Raw genomic sequence first — 26215 nt, 5'->3', positions numbered from 1 at the left:
GAGAGAGCGACGGAGGTGACCTCTCACCCCCGCGGCCAGTGTCACATGTCAGTGGTGATGACGGAGGCTCCGACCTCACAGTCCAAACACTCGGATGATGACAGTGTAAACAGAATTCAGTCATTTTACATCACAGCAGTGGTTTTTTTTCGATGAGGCTGAGGCAGCAGGATTCACACTAACGTGACGTGGTGACACGTGGTGGCGGTGGGCGGGGTCTAAAACTTTGAGGTAGCTCTCATATTATCACGGTATTCAAGTTAAGATACGATATTGTCTTGACCATGAATCGCATATCCAGGTATCTTAGTCCGACTAAGACCGGCTCGATTTTAGTCGCACTAACGTGTTTACATGGCATTAAGGAAATCAAATTATTGGCTTAGTCCGACTAAGTGTATTCATGCAGGTGTAATCGGACTACGAATCACATTATCCAGGTATCTTAGTCCAGTCTTAGTCGGACTAACATGTTCACATGGCATGAAGAAAACTGAATTATTGGCTTAGTCCGACTAAGTGTATACATGCAGGAGTAATCGGACTACGAATTGCATTAACCAGGTATCTTAGTCCGACTTAGATAAGATACCCGACTTAGCCAATAGTTTAGTTCAAGTAACGTGTTCGCACGGCATTAAGAAAACCGAATGATTGTCTTAGTCCGACTAAGATTGGTCTTTTAACCCGTTTCATTTTGTGAAATTGTCTTTAGGTCAAGTATTAGAAACATTGTTGAGTCGTGTAAACGGGTCAAAGCTGAAGTCTTTGGGGGTCGGGGTCTAAAAACTTTGAGGTAGCTCTCGCAATACGATATTATCACGGTATTCAAGTTGAGATGCGATATTGTCGGGATATTTAAGTTATGATACGATAATATTATCACGATATTTGAGTCATGATACGATATTATCCTGATATTCAAGTTAAGATGCAATATTGTCGAGATATTTAAGTTACGATATTATCGCGATATTCGAGTCCTGATACGATGTTGGGTCCCGTAGACCCCTCGTCTTGTGTCCGGTAAACCCCGCGTTTGAACCTTGTACTCCTTATATAGTTATATTTGACATTTGGTAGGGGATTCAGCTCTGAAGTAGCTGGAGTTTTGGTGCCAGCTGAGCGTCGCCTTTATATTCCACCATAATGATATCGTTCTCCTGCTGCACTGTCCCACACACACACTCAATGTCATGCTCTGTGTGGAAGTGGCAGCTGTTCTGGGGAAGAGAGAGAGGGGGGGAAAGAAAAAGAAGCCCTGTTACGGTTTCACGCGTTCAAACACCGAAACTGCAAAGCGAGGACAAATGTGAAAATGAAGCTGAAATCTATCTGTGGATGGTGGACGCGTGCTGCACGTCCTGCTGCCGAACACGGCTCCACACTGTGAGCTTAGCATTCGCCCGTTTTATCTCCGCTCGCATACAAAGGGTATCATTGTTGGCACTTGTTAGCACTGTTAGCATACCTTTCTCATCCACCGTGCTGTCCACGCTGGCTTGCTGTGGGAGGCTCCTCACCGGGACTCGTTCTGAGATAAAAAAAATAATGGTAACAAGCTATTTCCTGTCCAGCTGAGCAACAGATGCTGTGAAGTTTTAACACTTCATCACCAAATATGTTTCATAAAAGACTCGCATGTTACCTCCTGCTTTCAATTAGGACACGTTTAATTTAGACAAATGATGTCGGAGGTTGTTCTACATGGATGTTTAACGGCGCGGTGGTTCAGTGGTTTGGAGGAATGCCACTGTATTTGCATGGTCAAGGTTCCAAAATACTCTCAATGGTGTGCAATTCATAATATACATAACAAATGGTGTATGTTTGTTGTATTATTATTTATGATATGATGAGATTGTCACAGAAAAAGTTTGTTAATAAATAAAATCAGAAAGTCTTCAATCCTTCATTAACTCCAGTGATGCCCAAACACTGGGTTGGGACCCCCAGGTGGGTCATGGGACAGTTTGTCCGGGAGATTCCCACTCCTGAGAAACACTCGGTATTGTTTACACATGCACAGTTTCAAGGAGCTTAGGCCATAGTCTGACTAAGACAGGCAATCGGACAACGTCCTGACTCAGAGTATAGAAAAAAGTATACATGCAAGAGTAATCGGACTACGAGTCACATTATCCAGGTATCTTAGTCCGACTAACCTGTTTACATGACATTGAGATTTATTGCCTTAGTCCTACTAAGTGTATACTTGCAGGAGTAATCGGACTACGAATCATATTATCCAGTTATCTTAGTCCAGTCTTAGTCGGACTAACATGTTCACATGGCATGAAAAAAAAATTAATTATTGGCTTAGTCCGACTAAGTGTATACATGCAGAAGTAATTGGACTATGAATCGAATATCCAGGTATCTTAGTCCGACTAAGACCGGCTCAGTTTTAGTCGCACTAACGCGTTTACATGGCATTAAGGAAACCAAGTTATTGACTTAGTCCAACTAAGTGTATTCATGCAGGAGTAATCGGACTACGAATCACATTATCCAGGTATCTTAGTCCAATCTTAGTCGGACTAACATGTTAACATGGCATGAAGAAAACTGAATGATTGGCTTAGTCCGACTAAGTGTATACATGCAGAAGTAATTGGACTATGAATCGCATATCCAGGTATCTTAGTCCGACTAAGACCGGCTCGATTTTAGTCGCACTAACGCGTTTACATGGCATTAAGGAAACCAAATGATTGGCTTAGTCCGACTAAGTGTATTCATGCAGGAGTAATCGGACTACGAATCACATATCCAGGTATCTTAGTCGGACTAACATGTTCACATGGCATGAAGAAAACTGAATTATTGGCTTAGTCCGACTAAGTGTATACATGCAGGAGTAATCGGACTACGAATTGCATTAACCAGGTATCTTAGTCCGACTAAGACAAGATACCCGACGAAGCCAATAGATTAGTTCAAGTAACGTGTTCGCACGGCATTAAGAAAACCGAATGATTGTCTTAGTCCGACTAAAATTGGACTTTTAACCCGTTTCATTTTGTGAAATTGTCTTTCGGTCAAGTATTAGAAACATTGTCGAGTCGTGTAAACGGGTCAAAGCTGAAGTCTTTGTGCAGCTCTGCGCGCACACACACACACACACACACACACACGCACACACACACGCACACACACACACACACACAGACTGGACTCTCAACATGAGGCAGTGCTCTCTGAGCAGAGCCACGCAGCCATTTATTGTTGTTCTTTGTGCGTAGAGTACACAGCGCTACCCACCCAAAGGTATTGCCTAAGTAAGCTCACTCTGAGCTACAATAAAATTCCCTGAAGCACCGGAGACAAAGGCAGCGGGCTGAAATTTCCACCCGTGTTGATTCAGGCCAAAGCCGGCGCTCTCAGAACCGCGGTTGTGGTTATTTTCCATCGTCTCACCGCTGGCCAGACCAGAATAATCTCCTGATGATGAGGGGGGAAAAGAAACGGTGTGAAAGAAGCCAAGACTTCAAAGCAGCCCATCTGCTGATTTCACTGAGTGATATTAAAGATTTCTCAGGCTGAATTTAAATTAGGCCTGGACTGCTCTGGCCGTTGAATAAATCTCCACCTTAGCGGCGGGATAAGTGGCCGCTTTATTAAGTGTAGAAACACAGAAAAACAAACATGTGGTCCACATCAGTGAAAACCTGCACGAGAGGGAAATCCCCCACAAATGTGGCCTGGTCCTGTGACCATGTGAACTCACTGATAAATCACAGAAATCACTGAAATCACCTGCACAGTCGAGTAGAGTTTAACCCTTCTGTTCCCATCCTTCTCATTACCAGAACTCCTACTCCATCAAATATCGGCTATTTGCTGCCTTTTATGAATAAAACCCGTTTTAATATGAAGTTATAAAGAGTTTCTGTATGGCTTTTGCATCATACATACGTTTATGTTGTGAACTATCTATCGTTCCATATAAAGAAAACAAACAAAAAAACACTTTTTTGGGGGAAATCGTGTGAAATATTATCATAAACATTATTATTTCAACAGATTTGATAACTTTTTATGTTGTTGTTGTTGTTGTGATAACACTTTTAATGACATCGCTCGGCCCATCGTGCAATTTAAACCCATTAAATCTACAGCAGCTCTTACTGCTGCCTCGTGCGTGCGCGTGTGTGTGTTCTTGTACTTGCGGCATACTGAGGACCAGTGAGGGGTTTTTAACCAACAAAGTGAGGTCATTTTTACAGAGTGCGGACATTTTGGCCGGTCCTCGCTTTGTTTTCATTGAAATCACTTCCTTAGGTTGCTATAACATGCTATACTCAATTTGTCAAAAAAAAAAAAAAAAAACATTTGGAAGACATGGTATAGTATGACTTTTTAGTCAAATTTTGGACCAAATTTTTTTTCAACTGTTGGATGACATAGTATAGTATGACGTTTTTGTCAAATTTTGGACAAAAAATTTTCAGTCAAAATGTTTTTCAAATTTTGGACGACATAGTATAGTATGACGTTTTTGTTAAATTTTGGACCAAAAAATGTTGGTCCAAATTTTGGACCAAAAAATTTTTGGTCAAAATTTTGGACCAAACATTTTTGGTCAACATTTTGTTTTAATTTTGGTCGACATAGTATAGTATGACGTTTTTGTAAAATTTTGGACAAAAAAAATTCCGTCAATTTTTTTCAAATTTTGGACGACATAGTATAGTATGACGTTTTTGTCAAATTTTGGACAAAAAAATGTTGGTCCAAATTTTGGACCTAAAAATTTTTGGTCAAAATTTTGGACCAAAATTTTTTTGTCAAAATTTGGTTTTCATTTTGGTCAACGTTTTAATTTTGGTCGACATAGTATATTATGAAGTTTTTGTAAAATCTTGGACCAAAAATTCAAAAGAAAAATATAATCGAAAAAGTTTTCCAGCCCTTTTTGCTCTGGGGCTCCACCTGCAGAAATTTTATGGTACTGCAACCAGTACTTCTTTGTAGATGTCATTCATGAAGTAGATATTTGTAATTGTGTTGATTTATAAAGTGGAAATGCTGGTCCTCACTTTGTCAGCAACCCAGTCCTCAGTATGCAGCACACACACACTCTTGTACAAGTGTGTGTGTGTGTGTGTGTGTTCTCTCTATGACTGCGTGTCACTGCAGGAATGTTGAGTGGATGCAGGCATCATTGATGTGCATTGTGGTGTGGTTATTTATGAGTTCTAATGTGGGTGGTGTGTGTGTGTTCTCATAACATCACACACTCCTGCTCAGCCATTTACGTTACTTTCAGGCCGTAAACACTCGGAGAGTCGCACTTCACAACAGAGCGAGCCACGTTATTGTTTTCACCCTCTGACGATCGTCACCGATATTCACTTTCCATATCTGGCAGTTGTTTAACCGTTCAGGAACTACGGTACCTGCCTGTCGCCTGTCCATAGTCCATAGTATTTTTTTATTTTCTAGATGTCACAAACAGTATATAGGAGTTACGGTAATGAGACAGAAGGTTCTTGAAATATCTTTACAGCAAGGCTCTCACTTTAAAAATAACAAGAATCAACCTGGGAATTAACATGAGTCAAATAAATTTACTTAAATTAAGCTGGTAAATAATGTGTTGTCATAATTTTGTTCTAAAACGATGCAAATGCAGTTAAATATCAATGTGAGTCGCTGTGTATATTTTCAGGTTTCTGGGATTTTGGAAAAATTCCATACGTTTAAGTACGTACTTTCAGTTTCAGTCACCTTGTTGTTGGTTCAATTAAAAAAAAAAAAAGAAATCTGCATTTGGTATCAACGAAGTACGTCTGTATATCTGACGTGCATTCAAGAAACCTCGTAAAAGATCATAGGGTTCGAAAGACGTGGAAAATTCCCTGGTAAACTTTAGTTCTTTTAGACTGAGGGTTTGCAAACGTCCAGAAACTTTGCATGGGAACTGTAGTTCCGATAGTTTAGTACATACTTTGTTGTTGGTTTTTCTCCTCACATGAAAGTGCCTGAAACCATTCTGCTGTAAAACAATCATTTCTTGACTTTTGGTATCGCTGAAGTACATCCGTCTATCCAACATGCATTCAAGAAACCTCGTAAAAGATCATAGATGAAATGGAAAAACTTTTCTATGATCTTTTTCAGGGTTCAAAGTTGTGGAAAAATTCCCTGGTAAACTTTAGTTCGTTTGGACCATTGGTTCTCAAAGTGCGGCCCGGGGGCCAATGGTGGCCCGCAGAAACATTTCTGGCGGCCCCGCAGTGAATTACAGTTGATAGTTATAATCCAGGAGCTACTAAGCTTGTTGAATGTTTATTGGACATTACTGGATACAGACCAATAAGTGTAAACAAAAATACTGGGTATTTACCTGGTTTCTATATGGTGAATTTTAGTGTATTATTGGGTTATAAGCTGGTAATAAGCAGGTAGCTACAGCCCCCAATTACTAGCTATTTACCCAGTAAATATATGGTAACAGAAATGTGTTACTTGGTATTAACCTGTAATTAGAAGGTAAGAACAATGGCCAAAATACTGGGTAATTACCCAGTAAATTATAAAGCGTTATTATATTAATGCTTAAATGACATTATATTAACGCTTACATTACTTAACGATAAACTGTAGAACTGCAATCTGGTAATTTTTCCTTTGGCGGCCCTCAGTCCAATGTTGGGTTCCCAAATTGGCCCTCGGGTATCAAATCTTTGAGAACCCCGGGTTAAGACCAAACTTTTTAACGTTTTACTTCAAACGGGTCATTGGAAATCAAAACTACGACAACATTTACGAAGTTTCTGATAAAAAAAAATGCATGATTTGTAATAATCGGCCATTTTAAGAAACAATAATCCAGTTTTTTTGGGTTTTTTTTAAAGCATCATTTACTTTGACTTTGATCGTGTTCTGTACGTTGAGTTGTGGTGTAACTGCTGTTCTACATGAATCCTGCGGCAGAAATGGAAAGCATCAGCGTCGACGTGCTGCTTCTTCACAGAGAGATTTATTACACGGTGACATTTTGTTACTGTAAGTTGAACTTGTTCATATTGACACAAGCAGGAAAGTCGGCGCATAGAATGTCAACGACGCCTCGGGGTGCCGGGGATTATTGCTCGCTAAGCACCAAGTGTGTGTGTGTCGGTGTCTCATTCTCATCGTTTCTTTTGTTTCTCCACAGCCGACCGGTCCAAGCTGCAGGTCCGGAGCTCTAGCGCCATCCGGCGGACGTCCTCGCTGGACGCCATCACAGGGCCGTACCTGACCGGCCAGTGGCCGCGGGACTCGCACGGACCGTACCCTTCGTGTATGAAAGACAAAGCCACGCAGGTACGCAGCATCCGCACCGACCCCTGTCAAACTGGCTCCTGAATTATTATTTCTTAAAGTGGACCAAGACCGGACGTTCCAATTAACGCTGTTTTTTTAGTCACAGAGTTATTACGCGCCGCACAGGGAGCATCTATTTAGAGCGAGTTATCATACTTTTTTTTTTTTTTAAAAACAAGTTCTTTTTAGATCTGTAGTGACATGTAAATAAAATTAAATTGTTTTTTAATAATTTGGTACCTAAGAAATCTCAAATGGCACAGATGGTGCCAGGCTGTGCCAAAAGAGAGAACGCCCAGACATCTCTTTACTAAAACCTCTGTAATTTTACATTTTATGCTGTGTTCCATGTACATTTACTCTGACACAGTGGCATCTACAGTGAAACTTTCACCTCTGGTGGAATCTCACAAGTGTTATCTTCATTTTGATACCAAGATAATTCACATAGAGCTTGTAACTGCAGAGGTTTACTCTATTTAGTTTGGTAATAATAAGAATTACTAAATTGTTAATATAGGCTACAGCGTATCATTTTTTAAAACATTTTTGTTTGGTGGTGTGCCTCGTGATTTTTTCAATGAAAAAAATGTACCTTTGAAAAACACTGGTGTAGTGGGAAGAGCCCGTCGTCTTTTATTCAGTGTGACGGACGTTGTGTTGCGTTTTCGCTCATATTTGGACCAGCAATCATTGTGGTGTTCGTCACGCTCTGAGTTCTAGTCTCAAACACGGTTGCTAAGGAGCAGATGTCGGCTCAACTTGAAACAAAACCAAATATCCAAAAGTAAACTTGTCAAACCTGCAGATTCCGTTGGCTCAGTCGTTTTCCACTTACACCTGTGATTAGATGTTACTCAAACACACCTTTTAGACGGTTCAAGTTCATTTCTACCCTGATATAGTGAAGATTTTCTCTTTTATTAACCAAGAGGTTTCCAAACTGTAGATTTTCACCATCTTTGAGTCACATAATGTTGACTTTGGAGAAAATGAACGAGAAACCAGGTGAGCACAAGGTTATTGTAAGACGTTAATCAATAACTACGATATGGTAACACATTTACCTTTTTGTAATCATGAAAGTGAAAACGGTCGATGCCTAAATTGGCTCGATGAGAAGTCAAAGTTCTGTATCACATGACTCCCTCTTTCTCTTTCTTACATTCTACGCACTGAAGAACGTTAACATTTAAAGGGACAAAAAGAGACAATTTATTTCGTTTTTTGACAATTTAGCATTAGCAAGACGCCGGTGAATCATTTTCCTCGCCACTGCTGTCATTTGGAAATTAGTGCTGGGCACTTTAACGGCGGCTAACGGGTACGCACATTAACGCGTGACGTCATGATTCGTTTAATAAACGGACGACTCCAGTTCCACTGTAGGCGCACTAACGGCGCTAAAGGAGCTAACCTAGCTAACTGCTCAACGTGCATCTTTTTCCGGGCAGTTGCCATGGAAACGCGTCATGCGTTGATGTGCGTGAACGTTGATGCCGTTAACCACCGTTAACGTGCCCAGCACTCATTTTAACAATCGGGAGTTACGTAAACATGACATCACTCTTTTTCCGGTCAGTCGTCATGGAAATGCTAACGTGGGCTAACATTGACGGCTAATGTACCCAGAACTTAAACGGCTTACGTGGTTTATTTAAAGTGGTTTTATCGTCTGCTCCAAGTGTTCTCTCCCGTTTTGAGTGTCCTTGGTTCCAGACAAACACCAGGGGGCAGTATAAGGACCAGATCAACGAAGTCGCTTGAACCCTCACAGTTTAAAAAAGTTTTGCTGCCAACGTGGCGTCCGTACTTGCTAATTTCAGTGTGTGAGATGTTGCATATGTAGTGAAACCATGGATTATTGCACTCTGCCATCAGTTTTAACATCATAATGACACGTTTAAGTCGAATGTCAAGTGTCTTGTTTAGCTTTGAGGTAAACAATCATGTCGAGTTTGGACACGTCAGTGACGGTCGTTCACGTTTGTGTTTGGTAATCAATCATAAAAAAAAGCGTGTCGTAACACCAGGAAAACAAGTGCAGTTTCACCGGCTGTTGTTGTGTTGTAACGAGGTTGTGAAAGTTTGCTGCACAAATAACAGCTGGCAGGAGTTAGATTAACATTCTCAAGTCAGGACACATTTGACTCATTATTAGGTTTGAAGTTCGCAAATGTGGAGTTTTAAAAGAACAAAACATTTAAAGGCCATACAGACTGTGACCTGACCTAAGCTAAGCTGAGCGTTCCTGCTAAATAAAGTCTCTTTACCACTAAAAGGAGTGGGTTATTAAACATTATTCCTCATGTAAACATAACATGCTATTAATGGTTGAAATGACCTTTGCCACAGGGAAGCAGAACTTTACCCATATGATCTTTTTTTTTTTGAAGTTTTCCGTAAAAGATCTTCAGGCGATTTTACACAAAAACCCCATGAAACCACTCTTATCACTGTAGTGTGTATATAACATTAGTATTGTTTGTATGGAAATGGAACGTGGGCATTTTAGGTGTTAGGTCTCCTCAAGTTCCAAAATCCACTTCTAGTTTCAAAACCTACTTAAAGCTCCAAAATGAATTTATAATTCCAAAATCTACTGAGAATTCCCAAATCTACTTGGTTTCAAAATGAATTTATAATTCCAAAATGAACTTAGAATTCCAAAATCTACTTAAAGTTCCAAAATCTACTTATAATTCCAATATCTAAGTTTCAAAAAGAACTTAAAATTCCAAAATCTACTTAGAATTCCCAAATCTACTTAGTTTCAAAATTAACTTAGAATTCCAAAATCTACTTCTAGTTTCAAAACCTACTTAAAGCTCCAAAATGAACTTATAATTCCAAAATCTACTTAGTTCCAAAATGTACTTAAAATTAAAAAATCTTCTTCTAGTTTCAAAACCTACTTAAAGCTACAAAATGAATTTAGAATTCCAAAATCTACTTAGAATTCCAAAATCTACTTAGAATTCCAAAATGAACTTATAATTCCAAAATCTACTTAAAGTTCCAAAATCTACTTAGAATTCCAAAATCTATTTCTAGTTTCTAAACCTACTTAAATCTCCAAAATGAATTTATAATTCCAAAATCTACTTAGAATTCCCAAATCTACTTAGTTTCAAAATGAACTTATAATTCCAAAATGAACTTATAATTCCAAAATCTACTTACTTTCAAAATGAACTTAAAATTCCAAAATCTATTTAGAATTCCCAAATCTACTTAAAGCTCCAAAATGAATTTATAATTCCAAAATGAACTGATCATTCCAAAGTGCCTGTGCATGGATTTCACATGGACTTGACCACAGCGTTCCTGGACAGCAGACTCACTCATGATCACCCACAAATCTTTCACCATGTGACTGCACTTTTTTTCTCAAAGAGCTTTAAACCCCTTTTGTTTTGTTATGAAAGAATATTGAACATGTATAATGATGACGTTAAGAGCTCACACAGGCCTTTCATGGGGCCTCATTGACATGATCTTCACTTGTTTGTGTGTAGGCTGAGGAAGTGGTGAGAGCACAATGTCTTCACAGAGTAAACGGCGTCTAATCACAGGGTTCCTGTTCTACACAAAAGGAAACGCTGCTGCACCCGTACGGAAAAATCAATTTTTGATCAAAACGAGAGTGCAGCAGTTAGACGGTGTTGTTCCATGGTTACTGTGTGTTTCTCTGTCGTGTTGTTGCTACAGCATCGTAATATACTGACATGACTGACGTCTGAAAACGTCTCCCAAACCTGGGAATGATTCTCAAATGTCTTGTTTTTGTCCCCAAACCATAATTATTCACTCTTTTTTTTTTTAAGGATTTCTTTGTTACATGGAGCAAAGAAACCACAAAATATTCACAGAACTTGTTTTAATGGTTAAAAAAACCACAAAATTGTTCATCATAATGGTAAATTTCAAGTCATTCCGAGATACTTTCCACTTTCGAGAAGAAAGTCAGCTCACTGTCAAAGTGTATCAGGGCAAATGGATAATTTCCTGAATTTCAAAAATTCATTAAAATTATTACATAAGAGGTTTGCAAATATTTTCAACTGATCCTTGTTCAGGGTGATGCTGACTATTATGATGGTAAATTTCAAGTCATTCCAAGATACTTTTTATTTTTTGAGAAGAAAGAGCTCACTGTCAAAGTGCATCAGGGCAAATGGATCAATTCCTGATTTTCAAAAAATCATTAAAATTATTCCTTAAGAGATTTGCAAATATTTTCAACACATCCTTGTTCAGGGCGATGCCGACTATTATGATGGTAAATTTCAAGTCATTCCAAGATACTTTTTTTTTTGAGATTAAAGTCAGCTCACTGTCAAAGTGCATCAGGGCAAATCGATCATTTCCTGAATTTCAAAAATTAATTAAAATTATTCCTTAAGAGGTTTGCAAATATTTTTATCGCATCCCTATTTAGGGCGATGCCGACTATTATGATGGTAAATTTCAAGTAATTCCGAGATACTTTTTGTTTTTTAAGAAGAAAGTCAGCTCACTGTCAAAGTGCATCAGGGCAAATGGATCATTTCCTGATTTTCAAAAAATCATTAAAATTATTCCTTAAGAGATTTGCAAATATTTTCAACGGATCCTTGTTCAGGGCGATGCCGACTATTATGATGGTAAATTTCAAGTCATTCCAAGATACTTTTTTTTTTTGGAGAAGAAAGTCAGCTCACTGTCATCAGGGCAAATCGATCATTTCCTGAATTTCGAAAATTCATGAAAATTATTCCTTAAGTGGTTTGCAAATATTTTCACCGCATCCCTATTTAGGGCGATGCCGACTATTATGATGGTAAATTTCAAGTCATTCTGAGATGCTTTTTGTTTTCTCATGGATTCATTAAAGGAAATCACGGAATCTTGTCAATGGAAAGTGTTTTGAGAACAAAAAAAGAGAAGCTTGAATAGGGAAAGTTGTGTTTCTGTGCGAATGCGTCCGGAGATTTGTCTTGTGGAAACTTTGAAGGATTGTCGAGTGTGTTCACTAAAGCAAGAACTCTCTTCTTCGGGAGAGTAGGAGAGTATTTCCTGTTAACCGGCTCTGCCTGGGCCTTTTTTTTTTTTAAACAAGACGACAGCATCGGCAGAAAGCTGCAGACAAAAGGCCTCGCTCTTCTTTTGTCGCGCTCTGCACAAGTTGAAGACGACCGCCTCTCCTTTGAGCTGTAACGCAGCCCGGCCATGGAGGTGAAGTCGTCTGCACCTGTCGCTCCCTCCCGGCTCTGGCTTAGGCCGGCTGAAATCCCACTGCTCACCACCTGGCCCTCGTGGCTGCCTGGCCCCGCCTTCCCCGCCTGGCCCTTTTGTGTGGTGAGCTGAGGAGCAGAGGGTCCATACATATGCTAATCACTGTTCCGGGGACAGTCGTGTGTGTGTGTGTGTGTGTGTGTGTGTGTCAGTGGTCACCGAGCACACAACGTCTGTATGGAAAATTAAGGCAAGAAAAACCTCAAAGGACTGACACCGACAAAAGACGGGACGGATCAAACGCTCCGACACACCCTCTTGTGCCGAGATTGCAGATGACGGACTACAACTAATGATTATTCTCACCATCTATGAATGCTTTGAGTGAGTGATTGTCAAACCTGGGAATGATGAAAGTTCCAAAATCTCCTTATAGTTCCAAAATCTACTTGTAGTTCTACTTATAATTCCCAAATCTACTTATAATTCCAAAATGTACTTGTAGTTCTACTTATAATTCCAAAATCTACTTATAATTCCAAAATGTACTTGTAGTTCTACTTATAATTCCAAAATCTACTTGTAGTTCTACTTATAATTCCCAAATCTACTTATAATTCCAAAATGTACTTGTAGTTCTACTTATAATTCCAAAATGTACCTGTAGTTCTACTTATAACTCCAAAATCTACTTATAAATCCAAAATCTACTTGTAGTTCTACTTATAATTCCAAAATCTACTTATAATTCCAAAATCTACTTGTAGTTCTACTTATAATTCCAAAATCTACTTGTAGTTCTACTTATAATTCCAAAATCTACTTGTAGTTCTACTTATAATTCCAAAATCTACTTGTAGTTTTACTTATAATTCCAAAATCTACTTATAAATCCAAAATCTACTTGTAGTTCTACTTATAATTCCAAAATCTACTTGTAGTTCCAAAATCTACTTGTAGTTCTATTTAATAGTTCTAAAATCTACTTAATAGTTCCAAAATCTACTTGTTCTACTTAATAGTTCCGAAATCTACTTTACGTTCCAAAATGCTTGGTGAGTTTCACACACACACACACACACACACACACACACAGGGGATAATAATTATCCAGCTAACTTAATCAAAACCCTGGTTCATCAGCGCTCACAGGTCTCAACACGCAGTCTAAACAAACCAGCTCAAATTCCACAGTCATTGTTTCCTGCTTTGGAGAAAGAGCCGGATTCTTCAGGATGTAACGGCCCCTCCTCCTTTGAGTGGGAATGATAATGTGGAAGCGAGAACATTATCACACTCCACACCTGGTTCACCAGTGTGGAAGTGGAGCAGCGAGCGTGATAAAAGATAAAGGTGGCTGTTCTTATTTGTTCTGTCAATAAAGAGGACGATGGGCATCAGTCCTGTTTTTACAACGGAATAACTTCCACACCACACCCGCCTCCTTCCTGACACACAGGTGTGGCCCTGTTGATGTTTAGAAATAAAAGAATTTGCCTCCAATCTTTTGACGTTTGGACTTCCTGTTGCGTCAGGAAAAACTTCGGAAACGAGTTTTCGTTCTTTTCCACGTAGACGGTGGGTGAATACGCGACTGTAGGCAAACGATGACCACATCGTATTCCACAACTAGTAGGAAAGTCAAGTCTGCGTGAAAATATGCGAGATACCGCGAGAAAATCTACTCATCGTTCCAAAATCTACTTGGTTTCAAAATCTGCTTAGTTTCGAAATCTACTTATAATTCCAAAATCTACTTATAATTCCAAAATCTACTTATAATTCCAAAATCTACTTAAAGATCTAAATTCTACTTAAAGTTCCAAAATCTACTTGGTTCCAAAATCTACTTATAATTTCAAAATCTACTTAGTTCTGAAATCTACTTAGAATTTCAAAATCTACTAGGTTCCAAAATCTACTTATAATTCCAAAATCTACTTATAATTTCAAAATCTACTTAGTTCTGAAATCTACTTAGAATTTCAAAATCTACTAGGTTCCAAAATCTACTTATAATTCCAAAATCTACTTACAATTCCAAAATCTACTTAGTTCTGAAATCTACTTATAATTTCTGAAATGTACTTAAAATTCCAAAATCTACTTGGTTCCAAAATCTACTTATAATTCCAAAATCTACTTATAATTTCAAAATCTACTTAGTTCCAAAATCTACTTATAATTTCCGAAATCTACTTGGTTTCAAAATCTACTTATAATTTCAAAATCTACTTGGTTCCAAAATCTACTTATAATTTCAAAATCTACTTGATTCCAAAATCTACTTATAATTTCAAAATCTACTTGATTCCAAAATCTACTTATAATTTCAAAATCTACTTGGTTCCAAAATCTACTTATAATTCCAAAATCTACTTATAATTTCAAAATCTACTTGGTTCCAAAATCTACTTATAATTCCAAAATCTACTTATCATTTCAAAATCTACTTAGTTCCAAAATCTACTTGTGATTTACAAAATCTACTTGATTTCAAAATCTACTTAAAGTTCCAAACCCCCCCCAACCGTCGTGGTAAAGTCGTGGTGTGAGCAGCCTCTGACGACTTGACTTCACCGAACATCCGAGTGAGAACTTGGCCTCTGCCGCTGTCGCCGACTTGCTTTTTGCTCTGTGCCATGCTCAAAATGCTAATGCTAAAGCGTTAGCGGCCACATCTGCCCGGCCTATAGTGGAGCCTTTTATGCGGCGAGCACAAGCAGGGCCATTTAATCCGCTGTCCTTTACTGCGAGCCAGCGCTAAAGGGCTTCACGGGTGTTCCTCATTATTCACTCTGATATTCCACACATCATAGGCCAAGGCTTGTGCCTTTGACCCCCCTCCCATCCCTGAGCCACAGAGGCTTTTCTGTGTGCAGACACTGACGTTGGGAATGTTCCCTCAGCGCTGTTGTAGCCCATGTTTCAGGGCAGAGGCCTTCTGTCGGTGATGTGCATCGTCAGGGGGAAGTCTCTGTTTCTGCATACGTTGACGTCACTCGACCGTTTCCTAGTTGACGCAGCAGAGGTTCAGAGGACCTGCTCCTCTGGGCTCCCGGTGTTTCCATGCTGCTCTAACAACAACTTTAGCTGTCTCTGTAGACGCCGCGTGACCTGGGATCAGTTACATGTCACAGCAGGGATAGATTTGCGACGCGTCACGACTCGACTCGACTCTTCTCAGTTTGATAATGGTTTTCCGGGACTTCATAGCGCCGCCTCAACGTGGGCGGAGTCATCGTAGCAACGGTTGCCGTGATGTGGTTTTGGGTAAAGTAGATTTTGGCATTACAAGTCGAGGTCATTTTAGAATTGTGTCGTTTTTTCAATTAATCCGGTGTTCTTTTGTCCCTAAAATGTTGAAAAATGCAGATCGGTGTTTGCCAAACCTGGAAATCACGATGTTCTCAAATGTCTTTTCATTTTTAGCGATTTTTCTTTGTTCAAATGGAGCAAAGAAACCAGGAAGAAGCTGAAAAATCACAGAAACTTGTTTTTAATTATTAATACATACAGTCAAACTGATTTAATGAGGTCATTCAATCGGTGTATTCGAGCTGAAACTAAATGAATCTTCAACTATTTTGTAGTGCTGTCAAACGATCACGCGTTAAAAAATTTTTATGCCATTAAAATGGGTTCGCGTTAACACGTTAATTAACAAGCGGTCATTTCATATCTAAAGCAGACTGGATAATTTCTCTACGTGTTTTATCCCCACATAAAAATAATGATCTTTATGACGAGGATCGAGTACAGTCGCGATGAAGTGCAGCTGATCCGAGTACATACTGACTCGCACTTTTCATCGTTTTCACTCCGTGGTCTTAATCTTTGTGAAAGAAGACGCTTTAACGCTGTAATTAGGGGAATAACAGCTGCATCAGATGAGCTGATGTCTTTAGTTAACTGCCCAAAGAGAGGGAATGTTCTCTGCTGTGAAGTGAATGTCTCGGAGAGTTCATAATCTGCTCCGTATGCAGCCAAGTTTCGTTTTTGCGCAGAGACTTTCCAGCGTTTTTTGACGTCGTGTGTGTGTCGTTGTGTTTTCAGACTCCGGGCCTGTGGATCGACGACGCAGCGGAACAGGGAAGTCCTCACCAGCGCTCGGCGTCCTGGGGCAGCGCCGACCACCTCAAAGAGGTAGATTCACCCATTCATTCATTCATTCATTCATTCATTCATTCATTCAGCCCCGTGACCCTTGACGCACCAAAACAAAACGTATCAAAGGCCGTGTTTTTGAGGTTTGAGGTCTGGACTAAATAATAATACGGGGTTTCCAGAGCCGTCTGTGCAGGGGCTCGGCGGCCAAAACCACTGACCACACGCAGCAGCCATTAGAGCTGCAGCTCTGCAGACCTCCGTCTAAATTTAACTGCCTTTTCCACTCGAGCGCACTCTCGCATCTCATTACGGCCTCAAAGACTGAAGCAGCCCATAATAATCTCTCCTTTGGAATAAACTAAATTATTTTCTTTGGGGGGGGGGCAGTGGGCAGAAACATTAGCCGTGATTTGCTCTAAGACGGCAAGTGAAGCTCAGCTTCCTCTAAAATGCCAACGTCAAATATGTTAAACGAGCGTTTAGCGCGCCTCGTTTTACGGGATTACCGCAAACAAAAATGTAGCACAAATCAGAAATACAATGATTGATTTAATCGTTCAAAATATTCAAGTGTTTTGTGTTTTGAAAATACACTTTTTGTTTCCAATGATTCGTTCGTAATATCTCAAAGATAATCGGATTTATTTTATGTATCTTGTCGGGCGTCGGCCAGGGGGGGAAACTTGGGCAAACGAGTTAGCTGACGCTACAAAAACTCAGTAGCCAATCAGCAGGCAGCTCCCTAAGCCCCGCCCATGGACAGACTAACGCATAGAATGAAGAAAGTTTGGAGCGTGGATCGTTGTAAACGAACAAAAAGTGTATTTCAGAGATCTGCCAAGACGGGTTGTGGTGAAAGGACAAAATAACATTTAAAAAACATGCCTTTTTAAACCTGTCTTTTAGCCACGTTTGCAGAGCTACAGTCACTTTGTGTTTTTGGACTTTTAAAACACCAGGCGTGCTGTAATGTTTTGCGATCCGTGGATTAAAAATGACCAGGAGTGACGCGCACCGATTCCCAGAAACCTGATGTTGTCGTTCATTCGCATGGTTTTTAAATTAAGGGGCGACGTATGGAGGCGTTTAACGCGGTCGGTGAGGTCAGCGACGGTAACGACCGGGCCTCGTCCGTCCGTCTCTCAGTTATATCTCTGTCAGACTTTGAGAGGTTATTCTTTTCCAGGGTCTGGGAAAACATCTATGTCTCATTTTGGCTGAAACACTCGATGTCATGAAGTGTTTGGTACACGTCGTAGTACAAGTCGAGGACATAATAGTTGACGTCGTAAACGTGAATGAATGAAGGCTTTATTAAAGGAGGGAAAACATATCTCTGTGTTTAAAGTTAGACTTAAAACTTTCCTCTTTGATAAAGCTTATAGTTGGAGTTGGATCAGGGAAACCTGGACCATCTCTTAGTTATGTTGCTATAGACCTGGACGTCTCTCTCTAGTTTGTTTTTCCTTACCTGTGTCCTCATCTTGCAGGTTGCAGGATCCAGATCCAGTTTTGAGGCTGCTACTACTATTATTATTATTATCATCATCACCACCATTATTATTATTATTATGCTATAATTAAAAGTTGATATCGGCATATTTTTTATCAACACTCTCTGCTGCTGCAGGTTGCAGGATCCAGATCCAGTTTCGAAGCTATCATTATTATCATCATTATCATCACCGTTATTATTTCCTGTCTGACTGTTGCAGTTTGTTATAATAATCTTAATAATCTCTCTCTCCGTCTCTCTGTTTTGCAGCAGATTGCTAAACTGCGGCTGCAGCTGCAGCGCAGCAAACAGGTGAACAGGCCGAGTAAAGACAGAGAGCAGAGCTCGCTGCAGACGACGACGACGCAGCACAGCAACGCATGTCAAACTCAGGTGAGTCCACACACACGCACTCACACACACTTCATCATTATAGTCCACGATTCAAAGACAAGATAGTGATAAAGGTGAGGATGATGTGATGAGGAAAATGACATTTTCTTGTGAGAAAGTGTGTGGCATACTGAGGACCAGTGAGGGTTTTTAACCAACAAAGTGAGGTCATTTTTACGGAGTGAGGACATTTTGGCCGGTCCTCACTTTGTTTTCATTGAAATCACTTCCTTAGGTTGCTATAACATGCTATACTCAATTTGTCAAAAAAAAAAAATTGGGACAACATAGTGTAGTATGACTTTTTTTGTCAAATTTTGGACCAAATTTTTGTTTTCTAAATTTTTTTTCAACTTTTGGACGACATAGTATAGTATGACGTGTTTCTCAAATTTTGGACCAAAAATAATTTTGTCAAAGATTTTTTCGAAATTTTGGACGACATAGTATAGTATAACATTTTTGTCTAATTTTGGACCAAAAATGTTGGGTCAACATTTTTTTTTTTTATTTTGGTCGACAGAGTATAGTATAGTATGACGTTTTTGTAAAATTTTGGACCAAAAAAATAAATAAATCGAAAAAGTTTTTCAGCCCTTTCTGCTCTGGGGCTCCACCTGCAGACATTTTATGGTACTGCAACCAGTAGTTCTTTGTAGATGTCATTCATGAAGTAGATATTTGTAATTGTGTTGATTAATAAAGTGGAAATGCTGGTCCTCACTTTGCAGCAAGTACAAGAATGTGTGTGTGTGTGTCACGTGTTGACGTTGCACTGAGGTGGAGTTAATGAGTCTCTGCTCTGTAACCACTTGTCACCAGAGGAGGGAATGTGTCTGGACATGCTCTCTCTTTCACTCACTCATGTGTTAGGAGGAGGATATGATGCGCTTACTTACACCTGTGGGGGAGGCGATGGTGATGATTGTTGTTTTTATGACATTTAAAATGTGACTCCGCCCCCGTAGAAGAATGTCATGGAAGTGGCTCGGGCGACCGTTTGAGAGTAGTGTCACAGGGGATTATGACGGGATTATCCGTTTGAACGTGACATTTGTCTTTTTTATTAAAGACGCCGATGTTTTTCTTGCGGCGCTAACGTGAAGCTGTGAAGACGATACGCAAACAAAGACGAAAACAAACGCAGACTATTTTCGATTGCCGATTCTCAAACTGTGGCTACGGGAGCTTCCAGGTTAGCGGGCCTGCACGGGTTTAAAATCTGGCACTAGGGGGTGGAGCGTAAACCTAATCCCGCACAGGTTTTACAGAAGCGCAGCGCCCCCCTCTGGAACGGTGGATGCACTGCTCCTCATTATCAAAACATTGTTTTAACAGTGTTTAAAAATAGCTTCTTCACGACTCCCTGCAACAGTCCCTTTGACGACCTTTGACCCGGAGTCAGACCCAGAGTCAGAAGACACTGTCGCTCGTGAAACACCTCCACAACGGACGTTATTCTTCTTCTGTGGTTCAATGTACGCAACCGGATGTGCCCGGACTAGTGCCCGGAGCAGGAGGATCTGCTGTTTAGGAGAACCGGTGTTTTACGTAACCGGACCGGGTTTTTTCAGAGATCTCTCTGAGCTTGAGATTACAATAAATCACAGCGTTCTCAGCAGTGGCTGAACTGTTTGTTTTGAACCTTCAGGGCTTCATAAACAAGGTAATGACGCAGATACACACTAAAAAACAGTGTTAATTGGAACTTCCGGTCTAGGTCGGCTTTAAAGGAAAAGCGCAGCGCTACAAATAACCAGCGTACCTGTGTACTGCGTATGTGCGCCTCTGTTTTTCAAGTCTAGCGTTACTTTAGAGACTCGTTTTAACCATCGGGAGTCGCGTAAACATGACGTCATGTGCGTCAGTCATCACGGAAGTGCGTCATGCGTCCCAGCACTACATTTAAGACATTAAAACAGATTAATTAGGAGGTTGCGGTGTGGTTTTAGGCATGGAGCGAAGGTTTGGTGAGGCGACGCTTAGTCGTCTTTTACGGGGTAAAAAGCAGGAACAGATTTGAAGAAGTGCATTAAACCACCGCGCTAGAGAATGCGCTTTCATTGACGGACGTGGTTTGTATTATTTCAATTCACATATGTCCTTTTTGAACTTGTTTTTTTTGCGTCTCCAGTACAAAGGACCAGCGCCGGCCTTGTCTACGCTCCCCGTACCAAAGTCCCTGATCTGTCGAGTGCCGAGCAGCGTGGAGGGAATCAACCACGAGCTGGAGAACGTGTTCATCAGAGAGGGCTGGGAGCAGAGCGTACAGGTCATTATTATTATTATAATAATTCATTTAATTTACACCTGCAGAGGATTCACTCTCAATCATTCATGAGCTGTTTTGGTTCAGAAAACATGTCTTTGTTCGATGGAGTAAAGAAAACAGGAAATATTCGCAATTTTAAGAAGATTTTCTGACACTTTCTGACTCAAAAGTGGAGAAAATGACCGTTAGCTGCAGCTTTAGTGTCAACTTATGAGGAAAAGTTGAATATAGTTCATTAAACATTAGGTTTAAAATTGAAGTGTTTGTTGTTTTTAGAATTCACCACAAACTGACTCATTTCTTCCTCTTTTACTTTTACTAAATAGTCTTAAATGATCAGATTTGAGTCATTATGGTCTGTTGATGATTATTCCAATAAACTATAAATCTGTCTATTATTTTAGTCTTTGGTCCATAAAATGTTGATCAGTTTGTAAAAACCTGGAAATGAAGATGTTCTCAAATGTCTCCTTTTTGGCCACAAACCATAATGATTCACTTTTGAATGATTTCGTTGTTTATTCGGAGCAAAGAATCCCGGAAATATTCACATTTAAGACGCTGAAAAATCGGCAAAAAGTCGTTGTTTTTTTTAAACACTCAAACGGATTGTTATTATGCTTATTATTAAAATAGTTGATGCACGATCATTTTAATTCATAATAATTCACTTCCGGGACAAAGTGAACCAGACGAGGCCTGGATTAATCGAGAAAACACACGATAGATTAAGAGATTATAAAAGATATACAAGAAAATACATAATATACAGAAATACAAGTTCCTTTAAACGTCACTCGTGTTCAAACTCCTCCTCCTCTTCCTCCTCCTCCTCCTCCTCCTCCTGCTCCCTGACCTCACAGACCATGGTCGCGGTGGACGGACGTCGCCCGCCCTTCCCGCCGCATCGCTACAGCAACGGCGGCGACACGCGCGACACGGACACGCAGGCGCCGTCGAGCGGCGGCTCCAGCCCGTCGCCCCGCCCCCGCAGCTCCGACCACCTCCTCTCCCCCGACGGAAGCCCGTGCTCCGCGGAGGAAATCGACAAAGGTGAACGTTTTTTGCTGCGTCGACGGTAAACCGCTCACTCTCCCACACCAAAACCTCATAGAGAAAACCAGTGATTTTTAGCTCACGGGGGCCACGGGAGCTGCTGGTCCTCTGCTGCCTCGTGTGGTCACTTTGTGTCACTATAGTGCGTCCGAATGAAAGGTTTCAAAAGCCGAATTTTACAAAATAAAACATTGTAAGTCAGTGATGGAGGCAGCAGTGGATCGACGACTCCTGTGAACTCCTGTGTCTCTGTGATGTTAAAATCACTGGTTTTCTCTATGGACTTTGGTGTGGGAGAGTGAGTGGTTTACAAACTTCAGTTTTTAGCCACTTATTGGAAATATATCAAATTAAATCGATGTAAGTTTAAGTCTCTGACATCTTAAGAACATGTTCACGTCTTTATCTTCACTGTTAGACGGACTTTAACACGAAACTGAAGTTTATAAACCACTCACTCTCCCACACCAAAGTCCATAGAGAAAACCAGTGATTTTAGTTCACAGGTGCTGGTCCTCTGCTGCCTCGTGTGGTCACTTTGTGTCACTTATATAAATTAAAATGAAGGTTTTTCAAAAGCCGAATTCACTGAATTAAGACATTTGACGTTAGTGATGGAGGCAGCAGTGGATCAACAACTCCTGTGTCTCTGTTCTCTATGGACTTTGGTGTGGGAGAGTGAGTGGTTTACAAACTTCAGTTTACACAAGGAAAAGTCTATCTAACAGTGAAGATAAAGACGTTGCGCTCAGTTTGTGTTTTCTCTCTCCTTTTGTCCTCATCTTCCAGGTTGCCAGATCCAGTTCCGAGGCTGCTATTATTATTACTATTATTATTATTATTATTACATGTCATTGTTATTATTATTATTATTATGCTATAATTAAAAGTTGATATCGGTGTAATTTTTTAATCAACAATCTCTGCTGCTGCTGCCATTTTTTCCTTTCACCCCAACCTGTCTAGGCAGATGCTCACACGTCTTCGGTCAGAGATTTTCTTTTTCTGTTTAAAAGAGAGTTGTTTTTTTTTCTCTTGTGTGAATCGTTGAGTTTCTCTGTTCTCCACCATGTTGTCCATGCACAGAGCCTCGAGGTCGTGCATGTGGTGATTTGTTGTGTTTTTTGTCCCGTGAAGCCAGAGAAAGTGCAGATGACGACGAATGTGGACCTTAAGACTCTGCATCGGTCCGTCGCGTCAGTGTGATAATACTGTATGTTGTTTATGGTGTTTGCAGACGGCGTGTGCAGTTCGCCTCTGCCTAAGTTCGCCACGTCTCCGAAACCCAACAACAGCTACATGTTTAAGCGGGAACCTCCAGAAGGCTGCGAGAAGGTCAAAGTGTTTGACGAGTTGGTGTAAGTCGTCTTCTTCTTCTTGTTATTTTTAACATCAGCACCCACATGCTCGCTGTTTTTACCAGAGAGTTTGTTTATTTTAAAGCGTGGTTGCCAGTGAGAACATGCACAAAAAGCCTGATTGATTTTTAGCCTGTTAAAAAAAAAAAAAAATCTGATCAATTCTACAAAATATTAAGAATATTTTTACTCCTTTATTTCACCATTAAACAGCCTTTTTGGCCTGGAATCTCCCAGTCTAAGACCAAAGTCCATAGAGAAAACCAGTGATTTTAGCTCACAGGGACACAGGAGCTGCTGGTCTGCTGCTGCCTCGTGTGGTCACTTGGTGTCACTGCAGTAAAGCTGAACAAACGATTTTAAAAAGCCGAATTGTTAAAATCAGTCATTGTAAGTTAGTGATGGAGGCAGCAGTGGATCAACAACTCCTGTGAACTCCTGTGTGCTGTGATGTTAAAATCACTGATTTTCTCTATGGACTTTAGTGTGGGAGAGTGAGTGACTTTGGTGTGGGAGTGAGTGGTTTATAAACTTCAGTTTCCTGTTACCTGAGCTTTTATTACTTCAAATCAATCAAATCTACATCAGTTTAAGTCTATGACGTCTTTAAGAACACGTTCACGTCTTTATCTTTAACTGTGAGACAGACTTTAACAACAGGAAACTGAAGTTTGTAAACCACTCACTCTCCCACACCAAAGTCCATAGAGAAAACCAGTGATTTTAACATCACAGAGACACAGGAGTTCACAGGAGTTGTTGATCCACTGCTGCCTCCATCACTAACTTACAATGACTGATTTTAGTGAATTCGGCTTTTAAAATATTTAATTTAGACTTAACTCTGTGCCACAAAGTGACCACACGAGGCAGCAGAGGACCAGCAGCTCCTGTGTCCCTGTGAGCTAAAATCACTGGTTTTCTCTATGGGCTTTGGTGCGGGGAGAGTGAGTGGTTTACAAACGTCAGTTTCCTGTTGTTAAAGTCTGTCTCACAGTTAAAGATAAAAACGTGAACGTGTTCTTAAAGACGTCGTAGATTAAAACTGACTTGGATTTCGATCTCAATGTGGTTTTTACCTGCTTAAATAAAGGTTGAATTAAAAAACACATCCGTTTCTCTGACCTCCGCTTGTTCTGTCTCAGCTCCGGGAAATCCAAAGGCTTCCCTCTCTTCTCGTGCCCGGACAAAAACAAGGTGAACTTCATTCCCCGAGGCTCCGCCTTCTGCCCCGTCAAGCTCCTCTGCTCCTCCCTCTTCTCCCCCGCCTCCCCGCTGTCGTGCGCCGCCGCCACCGCCACCAGCGACGACAGCGCCGGGCCTCGGGTGACGCCCCCGACCCCGCCCGCCGCGCCGCTACCTTCCTTCGCGGCGTCCGCCGACAAAAGCACGGACGGCGGCCAGAGCCTCAGCAGCTAGTCCTCAGGTATCGCCACGCAAACCACCCACAGCAACAAAAACAAACATTTCAAGCCAGTCGGGTGGTGTGGTCTGGGAAAAAGAAAAAGAAAAAGAATCCTTGCACTCCGTTAATCCTAACATTAGCCAGCAGGGGGCGCCCAAGGTCAGGAAAAGGACACAAACTCACGCTTTGGTTTCCGTCACTTGGATTCTACGGACCTTGGGCCCCGCCTCCTCCCCCCCGTCACTAACCACGCCTGTACCGTGATATCACCCGTAAAAATAATAATAATAATAATATTAATAATAATAGTGTTTTAAAAAAAAAAATAGCTTTGCTTTTGTTTTTTTCCGCAAAATAAAAATAGAAACGACTGCTGAATTTATTGTTACATAAATGCTCAGAACGGTGAGAGAGAAAAAAAATCGCAAAAAAACACGCACGATCTGTCTATATGACCTAGCTAGCATGTTAGCTGCTAAGTGTTCAGCTAGTTCAAATACACATGCAAGCGTATGGAGAGGGCGGGGCATGTTTGTTTCACACACACACACACACAGTGGAGCTGTCACTTAAAAAAAAGAAAAAAGAAATAAAAATCTGAAATTCAGACATTTAATTATCCTGTGTTGTCCAGCAGGGGGTGCTGTTAGCACATCTTTGAACGTGCTAACATTAGCTGTTCATTCAGAGACCAAATACGCAAAATCGCAAAGCACACAAACTCCGTCATTGCGTTGTTTTTATTGACCCCAAACTTTCCCTCGATCAATAACTCAGGTTCGACTTTGTTGCCTTTTTTCTCCCGTCGAGTTTTTGTTTTGTTATGTTTAATTCCCAGCAGAGTTCCGTATCACGGACTTTTGACGACTCTCAGCGACTGTTGACCCTCAGCGACCGTTGGCGACTCTCAGTGACTCTCAGTGACTGCTAGTGACTGTTGACGGCCGTTGGCGACTCTCAGCGACCGTTAGCGACTGTGTACGACCGTTGGCGACTCTCAGCGACTGTTGACGACTCCCAACGACTCTCTGCGACTGTTGGTGAATCTCAGTGACCGTTGACGACTGTTGGCGACTCCTAGCGACTGTTGACTGTTGGCGACTCTCAGCGACTGTTGACGACTGTTGACGACTGTTGGCGACTCTCAGCGACTCTCTGCGACCGTTGGTGAATCTCAGTGACCGTTGGCGACTCTCAGCGACTGTTGACGACTGTTGGCGACTCCTAGCGACTGTTGATTGTTGGCGACTGTTGACGACTCCCAGCGACTGTTGACTGTTGGCGACTCCAAGCGACCGTTGACGACTCTCAGCGACTGTTGGCGACTCTCAGCGACCGTTTAATGACTCTCGCCGGCCGTTGGCGACTCTCAGCGACTGTTGGCGACTCTCAGCGACCGTTGGCGGCTCTCAGTGACCATTGATGACTGTTTGCGACTCCCAGCGACTGTTGACTGTTGGCGACTCTCAGCGACTGTTGGCGACTGTTGACGACTCTCAGCGACTGTTGACTCTCAGCGACTGTTGGCGGCTCTCGCCGGCCGTTGGCGACTCTCAGCGACTGTTGGCGACTGTTGACGACTATCAGCGACCGTT

The 26215-nt window shown here is 41.0% G+C and overlaps 1 protein-coding gene across 1 annotated transcript in view; it reads left to right on the top strand.

The window, feature by feature from the left end:
* Window positions 1-24634, top strand: part of LOC310944582 (glucocorticoid-induced transcript 1 protein-like) — a gene marked incomplete at its 3' end in the record, with an annotated part of 28952 nt that extends 4318 nt beyond the window's left edge. The window contains exons 3-9 of the mRNA XM_083910383.1: window positions 7166-7314; window positions 16588-16677; window positions 18407-18529; window positions 20664-20801; window positions 21665-21854; window positions 23095-23215; window positions 24361-24634. Of these exons, the coding sequence (XP_083766509.1) occupies window positions 7166-7314; window positions 16588-16677; window positions 18407-18529; window positions 20664-20801; window positions 21665-21854; window positions 23095-23215; window positions 24361-24634 (1085 nt within the window). The remainder of the gene's footprint in view (window positions 1-7165; window positions 7315-16587; window positions 16678-18406; window positions 18530-20663; window positions 20802-21664; window positions 21855-23094; window positions 23216-24360) is intronic.
* Window positions 24635-26215: the final 1581 nt, after the last annotated feature.

This window comes from Microchirus variegatus (genome assembly GCF_963457635.1).
Source record: "Microchirus variegatus genome assembly, chromosome: 2".
Taxonomy (NCBI): Eukaryota; Metazoa; Chordata; class Actinopteri; order Pleuronectiformes; family Soleidae; genus Microchirus; species Microchirus variegatus.
This window is presented reverse-complemented; position numbering and strand designations above follow the sequence as displayed.